The 12,063-nt window shown below is 38.9% G+C and overlaps 1 protein-coding gene across 1 annotated transcript; it reads right to left on the reverse strand.

The window, feature by feature from the left end:
* Positions 1 to 214: 214 nt before the first annotated feature.
* LOC118796897 (macrophage mannose receptor 1-like) lies at positions 215 to 11,833 on the reverse strand. The gene is made up of 7 exons (XM_036556047.1): positions 11,775 to 11,833; positions 11,322 to 11,678; positions 8,046 to 8,384; positions 6,173 to 6,523; positions 2,299 to 2,628; positions 1,003 to 1,106; positions 215 to 479 (listed from the first exon to the last, which is right to left on the reverse strand). Exons 1-7 carry the CDS (start codon positions 11,809 to 11,811, stop codon positions 378 to 380), a joined length of 1,620 nt encoding a protein of 539 aa, XP_036411940.1. The 5' UTR covers positions 11,812 to 11,833; the 3' UTR covers positions 215 to 377.
* Positions 11,834 to 12,063: the final 230 nt, after the last annotated feature.

The raw sequence follows: 12,063 nt of genomic DNA on the forward strand, positions 1-12,063 counted from the left end.
CCAGGTATAGTTGGTGTGTTTGAGAAGGGGAACTACCAAACTGTGCTGGACACTGGCCTTCCAGAACTGGAGGTGTGCACCCCTGATGTAGAGTATGTGAAGAAAAATTATATAATGAATAAAAAACATGAAAACTCTGCACCAGAAAAATAATTCAATAAAATATCATCAAAAATTCCACATCTGGCAAGATGTTTTGGTGTGGACTGCTTACTAAGTCTTAAACATTGAAACACTGAGTGTAAAAAGAAACAATTATAACTAATATTTCTTAACACAGTTAAAAGCTTAAAACAGACATTGTATGAAAAATGTATACAAATCAAAAGTGAGTAATATTTATGCAGAACTTTCTGCAATTTTCACTTTTTAATCGTTCATTTTTTTGGTTTCAGGGTGAACACTTTGGTATTATTCTTCTGCCTCCAGCTCAGTTTGGTATTATTAGCCATTCCTTGCCTTTCCAGTTGTTTCTCAATCTGCAGAAACAGGATGTTCATGTCACTGTATGTGGTAGAACACAGGTATGGATGTCTGTTACTGTATGAGTGTGTTAGAACTCAGGTATGGATGTCTATGTTACTGTATAAGTGTGGTTGAACTCAGGTATGGATGTCTGTTACTGTATAAGTGTGTTAGAACTCAGGCATGGATGTCTGTTACTGTATAAGTGTGGTAGAACTCAGGTATGGATGTTTGTTACTTGTATAAGTGTGGTGAATGATAAATTCATTGTCAGTCCAAATGTACTTGGTGTTTTTCTGATTCTGATGACTTGGTGAAACACGGTTGTGCCAGTTCCATACTAGGTTATCTTTTATTAAGGTTTATTAACGTCTGTTTGTTTACTCATACCAAATAATGCACTCAAATATCATCATAGAAACAGAACATTTAAAAGAACTTTTCTATGTGTATTTAAAAAAACTCTGGCAGTGCTGATGAAAAGCATGACTGACAATGACCCATCTCGGATTTTTTGTTTAGCATACAGAAACGTACCTCATTCAAGAGTGCAGCCTTCACGAAAGGGTCATTTACATCTGCTTTTCCATTTGAAGACACCGTCACCTTCACAATCTGCTTTTTCTTCACCCTGTCCTCCTCTGTAGAGGAAAACAGAGGAAAACATATCTTCATTGTTGTAACAAACCTCTGAAATGGCAACTTAGTGGGGAAACAAAATACATTCTTCTCTTTTAATGTAAGCTAATATAATGACACTTTATTCCAAGTAACTCTGGACCAGTTCCGTTGGGGCATTCATCATGAATTGTTAATGCAATGCAAAGAGCTGTTCCAAAAGGAGTCTCTGACATTATGCTCCCCTTCAAAGAGACACAAAGACCCTGTTTGTTTACACCTGGTCACTTCATGTGACTAGTGTCTGGATTGTATCCTGATAAGATTTTAGCTACATAAATTTACACTTGGTAGTTAAATGAGATATTTTTGAGGAGATTACATATAAAATAAGATGTAGTAGCAGTTCTAGAAAATTTTACCAGGTGGCAAAGAGGTGGCATGGAGTTTTGATTGTGTGGCAGTTCAAAAGTGTGAGGGAGTGCAAGGTTGAACAGCAGTTGTTCCACTGATTAGCATAGATGAGCATATAAACACCTCAGTCTTAATCTATATTCAGAATGTATGCAATCGGATTGGCGAAAGTCTTTGCATGTTAACATAGTCAGTGACGTGGAAGCTTATCACATAGCAGACGTGTTGGGGTGGCATCTGAGGTGGCCAATCTTTCAGATTTTGGCAGAAGAACCTGGCCACTGCAGCCACTGTGCATCATAAGAAGAGGAACACAAAAAAACAAGACTTTCCAAAACTAGAGTGCACAAAATATTTGAAAGATACAGAGAAAACAGAACTTCTGACAACCTTGCAAAACCTATTAAACCACCAAAACTTTCATATTTGAGAGAGAGTAGAAAATCCTCCACTCTTGCTTCAGAAATGGGGGTCATTTATTGGGACAATGCCACCAGTCAAATCACCCCTCTGCACCTTTAGCGCCCAGGCCTGCTTAGACTTTTGGACAGTACTTTAAACAGACTCTTAAAAATAAAGGTGCCAACAAGTGTTTTATAGAATACATGAAAGAACCACTTTCAGTTCCCTAAAAACTCTCAGTGGATGTAATTTAAAGGCTCCATATCGGTTCTTTTTTTTTTTCCTTTCTTGGTTTCTTGGTTTCAGAATAGAATCATACATCCAAGCCATGAACAATTAGACACCTTTATTTGTAACAGTATATTTTTATGATTATGCCATGAGGCTTTTGAGACTCACCTATATAGCAGATGAAAGGGCGCTGCGCATTGCAGTTGTCAGCAATCCATTTCCCAGAATCACCCATCACTACAGCAGAACAGTTACCAGTTCCTGAGCTTGGCTGTCCTGATGCCCAGTTTCTAAACAAGAGGCTCCACTGGTCAGACCATTGCCAGGTGTCTGAGAACAAACCAACCCAGACAGAGACCCCTTTATTCACAAGGTCAGTCACCTGCTTCTGCTCCCGAGGAGAACGAATGCTGGCCAGGTCAGTGTAGCTCGTTCTGCAGTAACTCTGAGCATCATACCAGTTTTTTGGAGTTTCTACCAAGATGTAACCAGTGCCCTCTGTAATATAAAAACAGGAGACAAGGATGACCTCACAGTTCTGTTAAACTGAATTACTCTATTGGTACTAAGGGTGGGCAACATGGCTAAATAGCTTCACGATACCTGAACAGATTTGTATTCTACATGATGTACAGTGCCCTGCATGATGAATTGGACAGAGGTATATGTGTTTTTGTTTTTTTTGCCTCTGGACTCCAAAGTGCACATACTCAGATTTTAATAAAGGGAAGCTTTTATATATTTTAGTTTTAGTAGAAATGACAGTGTTTGTCATCACTCAGGTGTGTTTAATTGCCTCATTAGTACAGATATAAGAGAGCTTTCAGTATCTAGTCTTGATTCTTTCGGTCACACTTGTAGTCTGCTGTTGCTGTTTGTCAACATGAGGACAAGAGTTGTGCCAGTGAAAGTCAAAGAAGCCTTTATAAGGCTAAGAAACAAGAATAATACAGAAAGAGACATTGGAACAACATTAGGCTTACCAAAATCAACTGTTAGGAACTAGTGAGCCTAGTAACCATAACGACACTGGTTGGCCAAGGAAGACCTCCTCAGCTGATGATAGAAGAATTCTGACAATAATGAAGAAAAATCCCCAAACACCTGTCTGACAGATCAAAAACACTCTTCAGCAGGAAAGTGTAGATTAATCAGTGACCACTGCCTATAGAAGACTTCATGAACAGAAAGAAAGAGGCTACGCTGCAAGATACACACCACTAGTTAGCCATATAAAGATGATGTTCAGGTTACAATTTGCCACAAAGTACTTAAGGAGACTTAAGTAGAGTTCTGGAAAAGGTCTTGTGGATAGATAAGACCAAAATTAACTTGTATTAGAGTAATGACAAGAGCAAAGTGTAGTTGCAAAAAGGAACTGCCTAAGACCCAGAGCATACCACCTCATCTGTAGAACATGGGGGTAAACATAGAAAACAATGTAACTGCTGATGGCAGTAGCAAAATGAGGTGTACAGAAACATCTTCTCAGCTCAAGTTCAGGAAAATGCCTGCAGACTCATTGGACAGCACTTCATCCTACAGCAAGACAATGATCCCAAATATACTATCAAAGCAATAAAGGAGTTTATCAAAGCTAAAAACTGGAAAATTCTTGACTGGTAAAGTCAGTCACTTGATCCAACTGAGAAAGGCTGAGCATGGCTTTCAAACGCTGAGGAATAAATGTAAGGAGACTAGCCTTTAAAAGACGCAGGAGCTCAGGATGGCTGCAGCACAATCCTGGCAGAGAAGATACTCGACACCTGGTGGTGTCTATGAGTCACAGACACTAAGCGGTCATTGCATGAGTAAAACTATGTAACAAAGTATTAAACATGAATATTATACTGCCCTGTATCACTGCAATGTCCCAAACATTATGGAGCCTTGAAATGCTGGGGAGCTGTGTATAAGAAGTGCTGGAATTTCTATGTGATAAAAATAAAATGTATAGAAAATACCATTTTGAGAATGTACACTTAACTATATGTGAAATTTAAAATTGTGGGATACAGAGGCAAATAAATAATGCCTTTGTATGAAACATTATGGAGGGTACTGTATCTGACAAAGTTTGTTTTTCTGAGGTTTGGTCAAATGGACAGTACAGCCACTTTTAAAAAACTAAGTACAACAAGTCTATGCAGTTACTATACACCAGTTTCTGTTTCTAAGGTCTCTATAATTCATTGGTGCAGTGTTTGTGTGCAAGGTATGCACTTGCTTATGGGCCCATAAAATAATCAGTCACTTTGCTAGCATCACTAACTGTCTGCTGTGCCAGTTCTGTACTTTTCACTTTATTGGTAGTTGTTGAAGTCCGTTTACACTAGATCTGCAAGATTCAATCCTTTCTCTCTCTGGAGGCCACCAAGGTGTTTGTTCAGTCTCTTGTCATCTCGAACCTTGACAACTGCAACTCAATCCTGGCTGTTCTTCCTATGTGGGCCATCAGGCTTTTGCAGCTGATCCAGAAGTTAGCAGCATGGCTTGGCTTCAGTCTTTGTAAATTTAATCCACTGTTTTGTTCCCTTCCCTGGCTTCCTGTAGCTGCCCACATCAGATATAAACCCTAATGCTTCCCTACAAAGCCAAATATGGACCAGCCCGCTTTACATTATGGCAATGGGTAAAACCTGATCTGTACCTCAAGCCCTTTGAGCCTGCTCATTATGACCTGCTGAAGGAACATGTCTGCTAGGAGCTAATTTTCAGAAGTATAGAGCCTTTTCTCCATGTGTTCTTATTCATCTCTAGAGTGTGAGTGAAGCTTGCCTGCCAAACTCACATGAATATATATATATATATATATATATATATATATATATATAAACCTACTTTACTTTTCATGTAAGTCATTTTGGGCCATTTCCTTTGGTCTATTCATCATGAAATTTACACACAATGTAAAGGGCAACAGGTATTTCCAAATTATGTCAAAAACTGAAAAATGACAACAATGGAGATATGAGGTTTTCTTCCGACAGCAGTAATATATACATAAGTTACACCAAGTTTCAGGAAATTACACAGTAAATGTTGGAAAGTGTCCAATTGTTCCTCTATTGTTCCTCATTGTATTGTTTCTTCTGCTGTACTTGCATTTCAGTGCCAGTAAGAACCAGTAAGTATTTTGTATGTACTGATCCATACACGGAAGTTACACTGTACATTCTGGGAATTACATGGTAATTAACAGGAAGTTACACTCTACAATGCTGCATTATAGAGTGTTACCCGTAAAGGTAAATGTTATGTAAATGCTCTGTGGTGAGCACTATTTGGTTGTGCGCCTCCGGTACTGATACATAATTCAAAGACAATGTGTTTCTATGTCTTTTTTGTATGTGTACTACCTTTATGGTGTTGGTGTGGTTACAACAATATGGTATGTTATGGTTTGGAAATATTATGTAGTTTAAAGTAATTTATTGCCTCGGCTTTGTCCACCATTTTTTTCTTGTTCGAAAAGAGAAACGCGTCGGGTCACAGTGATTTCAGGGCCTGTTCTGCTGCCAAAGTCAACACTTCTGTTCACTCCATCTTTCACACCTCTGAGGGGTCATCTAGTAAACTTCACCAATAAAAGTAAAACAGTCCTTAAGACGGTGGTAGGGATTCTTCCAAGGGGAAATGTTGAGGCAAAGTGGATGAGGGCATGTTAAAACTGGTATTAGACTTATTAGACTTAAATATTGTTTCAAAGAATTTGAAATATCTTGCCGATGTTCTTTACGTGTAATCAGTTAGACAATACTGTGGTAGCAGTCTGACTCAGTACCACCTCTACTATAGAAAAAACAGAATTGTTCATTTTTTTCAATATTGGTGTCAACTTGGCACCAAAGTACTGATACCTTTGAGATTCCCCTACAGATGGGTTATTACCACTGCTTTCCATACGACAGACTAGGAATGTTGCCCATCTCTGTAACAGTATTAAAATGGTTTGTCACACTGGATTAGAGCATCTATGTAAACTATGTAAATAACATGTTTCCTACTCCTACTTGGAACATAAAGAAAATTGTAGACTTACCATAGTAGCACACGAAGTACAGAGCTACTGTGCAATCATAATCACGCCACACTCCATCGACGGTAAATACACACTGTCCATTACCATTTGGCCTTCCTGCGTCCCAGTTACTGAAATTGGACAGTAGCTCATCTCCTCTAGACCAGCCCCAGCGTGCTTGTCCCACTTGCATTAGTCCGATCCATAAAGAACCACTATAGCCAACATCCACAGCTTTCATCAGTCTGCTCATATCTTTAACACTGTCTACAGTAGCTAGATCAGTGAATCTGTTTCTGCAGTATGTCTGAGCCTCTGTCCATGTCTTTGAGTCTCTTATGAAGTAGTAAAGGTGAGCGACAGGCTTGAGTCCTGTAGTAAAAGAAAGAGTTAAAAAATATACACAGTTATACTCAGAATAAAATCCACAATCAGAGGATGTTGTATTGATATTTTGCACACATTGCAAAGGATATTTGTATGCAAAGATCTTTCAGACCACAAATTCTGTATGTACAACCAAGCAAAGCCTTTGTTTGAGAGTTGATGTCAAATGTTTTCTACATTCTTCCAGAATGACTGACATTATCACCATTGTTGTTGTGGGTGATTCCACGATTGTGGTCCCATGTGCCCCATTTAACACTGAATCTAAGAAAACCTGCATTTAACCGTTCAAAAACCATTCTAACCTCAGGAACATTGTCTCATTCTTTACAAGCTTTCTTTGCAGATAACAGCTTAAATAAGTAACAGAATTTAAATATAGGGTTGGTTTTCAGCATAGAATCAGCACATGCATGAAATGTGGTTAACTGACATCCATGCTAATGACATGGGGATATTAAGGACAGTCTAATGCTTAATGCTTTTTAAAATAGATTTTTTCAATTAATTATTTATTTTTAATCTATAATGAACTTTTTCAATCCTTTGTCAATCAATTTTATAATTTTAGCAAAAAGAAACTTTACACCATCACTACCATTTACTTTACACACATATTTGTTAGTGGAACATCAGTGGAGCACTAATGGCATCCTGATTGTGGAATCACCCTTTTTGTTTATCAGCTTGATCTTGCAATGTAAATATAAGAAAATTTTATTGAGGCAAAAAGTATTTAAAAATAATTTTAAAAAATCCTTACAATTTGTTTCAGAAATTATTATGAATACAATATATAGTCATATGGGAAAAAGTTCAATCAAATTACATGTTTTGTTGTGAGAATAAGTTAACACATTTATACCTTTTATAGATAACACACTTAAATATAGCAGTTGTCTGCAAATTTCAGTGTGCTGTTTGCATTTATTTGTTGAGTTGAACATATTGGAAACAAAAATGTGCCTTAAATTATAAACAGTAAGAAGTGTGTTCTCCATTGAGGATGTGTACTTATTTTCACTTACAAAACACACAGTTTGACCAAGGGCACTCAAACGAAAAACATACTAGTGAAACATTTGTCAACATGGGGGAAGAATCTCTGCCCTTTATTTTCCAGCTTGGAAAAAAGGCCAAGCACACAGTACAAACTGCAGCAGTGGCAGTAATTGTAGCCTGTGGTTTTGTGAGACACTTTTCTGATCATGAAGATTTTTCTTTGAATATTTTTCTCTCACTGATATGTTATTTGCATTGCACAATCAAACAACAAGGACCATTTTTCATAGCCTTTTTTGATCATAATTAACAAGGGGTCCAATAATTCTATAGGTCACTGCATCTATGAAAGTGAGATCCTTTCCGGAAAGTTCCTGGAAAGCCACTGACAGCGTTTAGATGTTGCTGTAGACCACCAGTAGCTGAATCTTGCATAAATGAGGGTTGCAGTTAAGTTGTCTATTAACGTAGCTTTTCAGTGGTAATGTTGATATTGGTCACTCACCTCCATAGCAAATGAACGGATTTTGGAGGTCACATTGACTTTGAGTCCACTTCCCAGAATCAGACATCATCATGGCAGCACATTTCTCTGTAGAAGTTGACTCGGGAGCTTGTCCGTTTGCCCAGTACCGGAACGGGGAGAATCCTTTATCAGACCACTGCCCGGAGATCAGGCCAAACCATGCGCTGTCGCTACCAACAACGTTAAGAACTTGTTGATGCTCTTGTGCGTTATGGACGCTGGCGAGGTTTGTGTAATGCTGGCTGCAGTAGGTCTGGGCTTGTGTCCAAGTCATGCCGGACTTTTTTAGGATGAATGCACCACTGGTATCAGATCTATCTGTTGTGGGGCAGCATTAAAAAAAACAACCCAAGAATCTATCAGTGCCATACAGACAATGCTCTCCTGTTACCTTTGCCATTTGTGACATATACAGTGCCTTGTGAAAATACTCAACCCCTTTAAAAGTCATCAAATTTGCCTGGATTTCAAATGACGCTTTGATAATTTGTGCTTTTTTATATTATATTTTGAGAGACTGACCCTCAAAATTAATTAATCTATAGTTATCTTGGCTTCATTTAAGAAAATATTCCGTGACCAAAAAAACGACTACCTAAAAAACTACATCAGATCTCAGAGAATCTGAAGGAACCCTGAAAATTAGGAAGTTAGGAAATTAGGAACCCTGGACAGAGACAGAGGTCACCGGCAGAGTCCTTTCAAAGAGGCAAAGATTATCCAGGTAGCTTATATAGTGGTATATTATATTATTGTTTCTGATCAAAATCGCAGTGGGTAGCGCTGTCACCTCACAGCAAGAAGGGCCTGGGTTCGATTCCCAGCCGGGCGACCAGGGTCCTTTCTGTGTAGGGTTTGCATGTTCTCCCTGTGTCTGCGTGGGTTTCCTCCGGGTACTCTGGCTTCCTCCCACGGTCCAAAGAGATGCAGTCAGGGCAACTGGACATGCTAAATTGCCCCTAGGTGTGAGTGCGTGTGAATGTATATGTCTGTCTGTCTGCCCTGCGATGGACTGGTGACCTGTCCAGGGTGTATCCTGCCTTCTGCCCAATGACAGCTGGGATATGCTCCAGCACCCCACCGCGACCCATAAGGATAAGCGGTTTAGATGATGTATGTATGTATGTAAAACATTCGTTCTCCATTAATAATGTTGTACACTTTGTTCATTTTACCAAAGCCAGAGAAGTGCAATGAAAGAGAGAAATTAAGGTTTCTTATTATTTAAGTGTTCCTGAACAAAAACCACATGAGTGTGCATTTTAAAACATTCATTGTTCTCCAGTAGTAATTTAGTGCAGAATTCATGTTTTCAAATTAAGTTCATTACAGTATTAAAAAACATGTTTTATTTGCCTAAACACTTTGCTGTCCTGGGTTTAAACATGCACATAAATAACTAATTAATAGTGGAAAGCAAAAATCACTTTGTGGTCATGAAAATGTATACAGATTTAAATATAAAGATAAATCGTGACATACTGCTCTCGCCCTACATGAAAGTATATAAGCTGCTTTTATAAGTAAAAAGTATCGCTATCAATATCGGTATCGGCGATACTGGCCCTGTATTAACTTGGTATCAGATCGATACCAAATTTTACAGTATCACACACCACTAGCTTCCACTGTTGTTGTTTCTCCACCCTTTCTGTCCCACTGGGGAACGCGAGACAGGAGGATCCACAATCGCGCCGGACACACATGGACTGAATTTTTCGAGATGAAGCGGGTGTACAGAGTGTTTTAATACCGTCTATCCTTAAGTGTTGTTCTGATTTTCCCAGTGCGGTTCACGTCACTAAGGCTGCATAGCCCACAGGCTGTTTATGTTCAGGCATAATTTCAGTTGCACACAGAGGGCTCTTACTCAACGCATGTGCTCTGCAGTACCGCGTTTCTGCTGGATCTGAGTAGCATTTGTGCTAATTCGTAAAGCATTCCAACCATATTTACTGTCGATTAATGAGATTTTAGCCTCTTGGAAAATTTTAGTTCAGTATTAGAAGCAATAACTGAAAAAGGCATAACAAAAGAATGACAGTAAATAAGGTTGGAATTATTGAATTAGCACAGCCGCCAGTCTTTCTGGTTGCATCCTGTCCATATTTAATTAATGATATATTAATGTATTCCCACATGTCAACATATATTTACATCTTGGCTACTTGGTGGGGCACATCATCATTACTTAATGCTGAACGTAGAACAAATAGACTATATATAAATATGCTAACTAATGATAGTAACTAATGGAATATAATTAAGTACAATTTAAAATTGCTGTCATGTCATGCAAAATTATTACTTCAATTAGATAATAATCCATCTCCAAAACTCCAGCAGCACTGCTGTGTCTGATCCACTCATACCAGCACAACACACACTAACACACCACCACCATGTCAGTGTTACTGAAGCTGAGAATGATCCACCACCCAAATAGTACCTGCTCTGTGAGGGTCCATGAGGGTCCTGACCACTGAAGAACAGGGTAAAAGGGGGCAAACTAAGTATGCAGAGAAACAGATGGACTACAGTCTGTAATTGTAGAACTACAAAGTGCACCTATATAGTAAGTGGAGCTGATAAACTGGACATTGAGCGTAGAAACAAGGAGGTGGTCATAATGGTATGCCTGATTGGTGTATATGTGTTTTTTATCATGCTATAATATGCCTCATTCAACTTATCAGCTAATCAACCAGCCCTACCTGAGGGCTCTACTTGAATAGGTGGGCTGCCTCAGAACAACACTAGAATATGCTGGATAGAAGTATTCCAGGGCCAGGGTTGGGAACCACTGTTTTTGTAAATACATCAAGAAGTTACGTTGTTTTTCAGCAGTTTTTAGCAACTACAGATCAATCTCTAATCTTTCATTTCTGAGTAAACTACTGGGAAAGTGATTTCTAGACTGAAAACAATATCCATCACCTATTCCAGTCTGGCAATTAGTCAATTATATGAAATTAATGAATGATTAGAGATTTGAGAACCTAGTTGGTATTTGTGGAGCTGTGATTATCTGATTTATATACATGATATGGCCAAAAGTATGTGTGCACCCCTCCTAATTAGTTTAGGTGTTTTGGCTACACTCAACCATACAGTGATAGTGATCTCCATAGTCAACCCAATCAACCCACTCATAACCCACTAGTAACTCTATATGGCTGCAAGTATGAAAACTCAGATCAGGGACTGTAATCCCAAAAGAGAAATCTGTAAGCATTAATAAATTAATTAATTTACCGTCAAAGCAGACAAAGTAGAACTTTGTGGAGCAGAAATAGTCATTCCATCCTTGCGACGAATACACTCCACATGCTGCTTCCACATTTCCTTCATTTGGCTGCCCTGGGACCCAGTTAGAATAAGCGGATATATTCTCCCCTGTAGACAAAACCCAGTGCTTCTTCAGTCCAATCCACACAGCGCCTGTGTACGCAGGATCCACTGCTGCTTTCAGCCTGTTCATGTCCTCCATGCTGCCAACCGTAGCCAGATCAATGTAGGTCGCCCTGCAGTAACTCTGAGCCTCCAACCAACTCTTTTTTTCATTCACATAGTAGAACTGCTGAAGGGCAGAGGAGGAGATGCCAAAGGTCGCTGAAGACAATAAAAACCACTGTTAGATTTGCTGCAAAGCAGGCAGAACTGAGGGTTAAATACATGCCCGTGTTCACACCTATGTTCATTTCTGACCTGAAAGCATCAGTAGTAAAAGCACATTCCAATCCATCTCTGAAGTAACTGCTCACAGACCTACCAGATACCTTTTAACCCAACAAACACAGGAGGTGGAACCTTTTTCCACATGCAGAACACAATGGAGTGCATTAATGAATAATGTAAATGAATATGTTCTTCAAAGGCTTATTATTCATATTGTGGTGTTCTTTACGCCTGTGTTCTGTTTTTGTTTAGTTGTTCTATATGTAGCACTTATTTAGCTGTTTCACTTTGAGGACTCATTTTTTGGGGACGGTGTGTG

Source organism: Colossoma macropomum, unplaced genomic scaffold (assembly GCF_904425465.1).
Source record: "Colossoma macropomum unplaced genomic scaffold, Colossoma_macropomum, whole genome shotgun sequence".
In the NCBI taxonomy this organism is placed as follows: domain Eukaryota; kingdom Metazoa; phylum Chordata; class Actinopteri; order Characiformes; family Serrasalmidae; genus Colossoma; species Colossoma macropomum.

Excerpts from the sequence above, each read along its gene's own strand:
- LOC118796897 (XM_036556047.1), bottom strand. The coding sequence starts at position 11,811 with ATGGATTGGAATGTGCTTTTACTACTGATGCTTTCAG. Across the intron at positions 8,385-11,321 it reads CTACTTTGTCTGCTTTGACG|ATAGATCTGATACCAGTGGT; the intron begins GTAAATTAATTA and ends GCCCCACAACAG. Across the intron at positions 480-1,002 it reads AGGCTGCACTCTTGAATGAG|ATTGAGAAACAACTGGAAAG; the intron begins GTACGTTTCTGT and ends CTGTTTCTGCAG.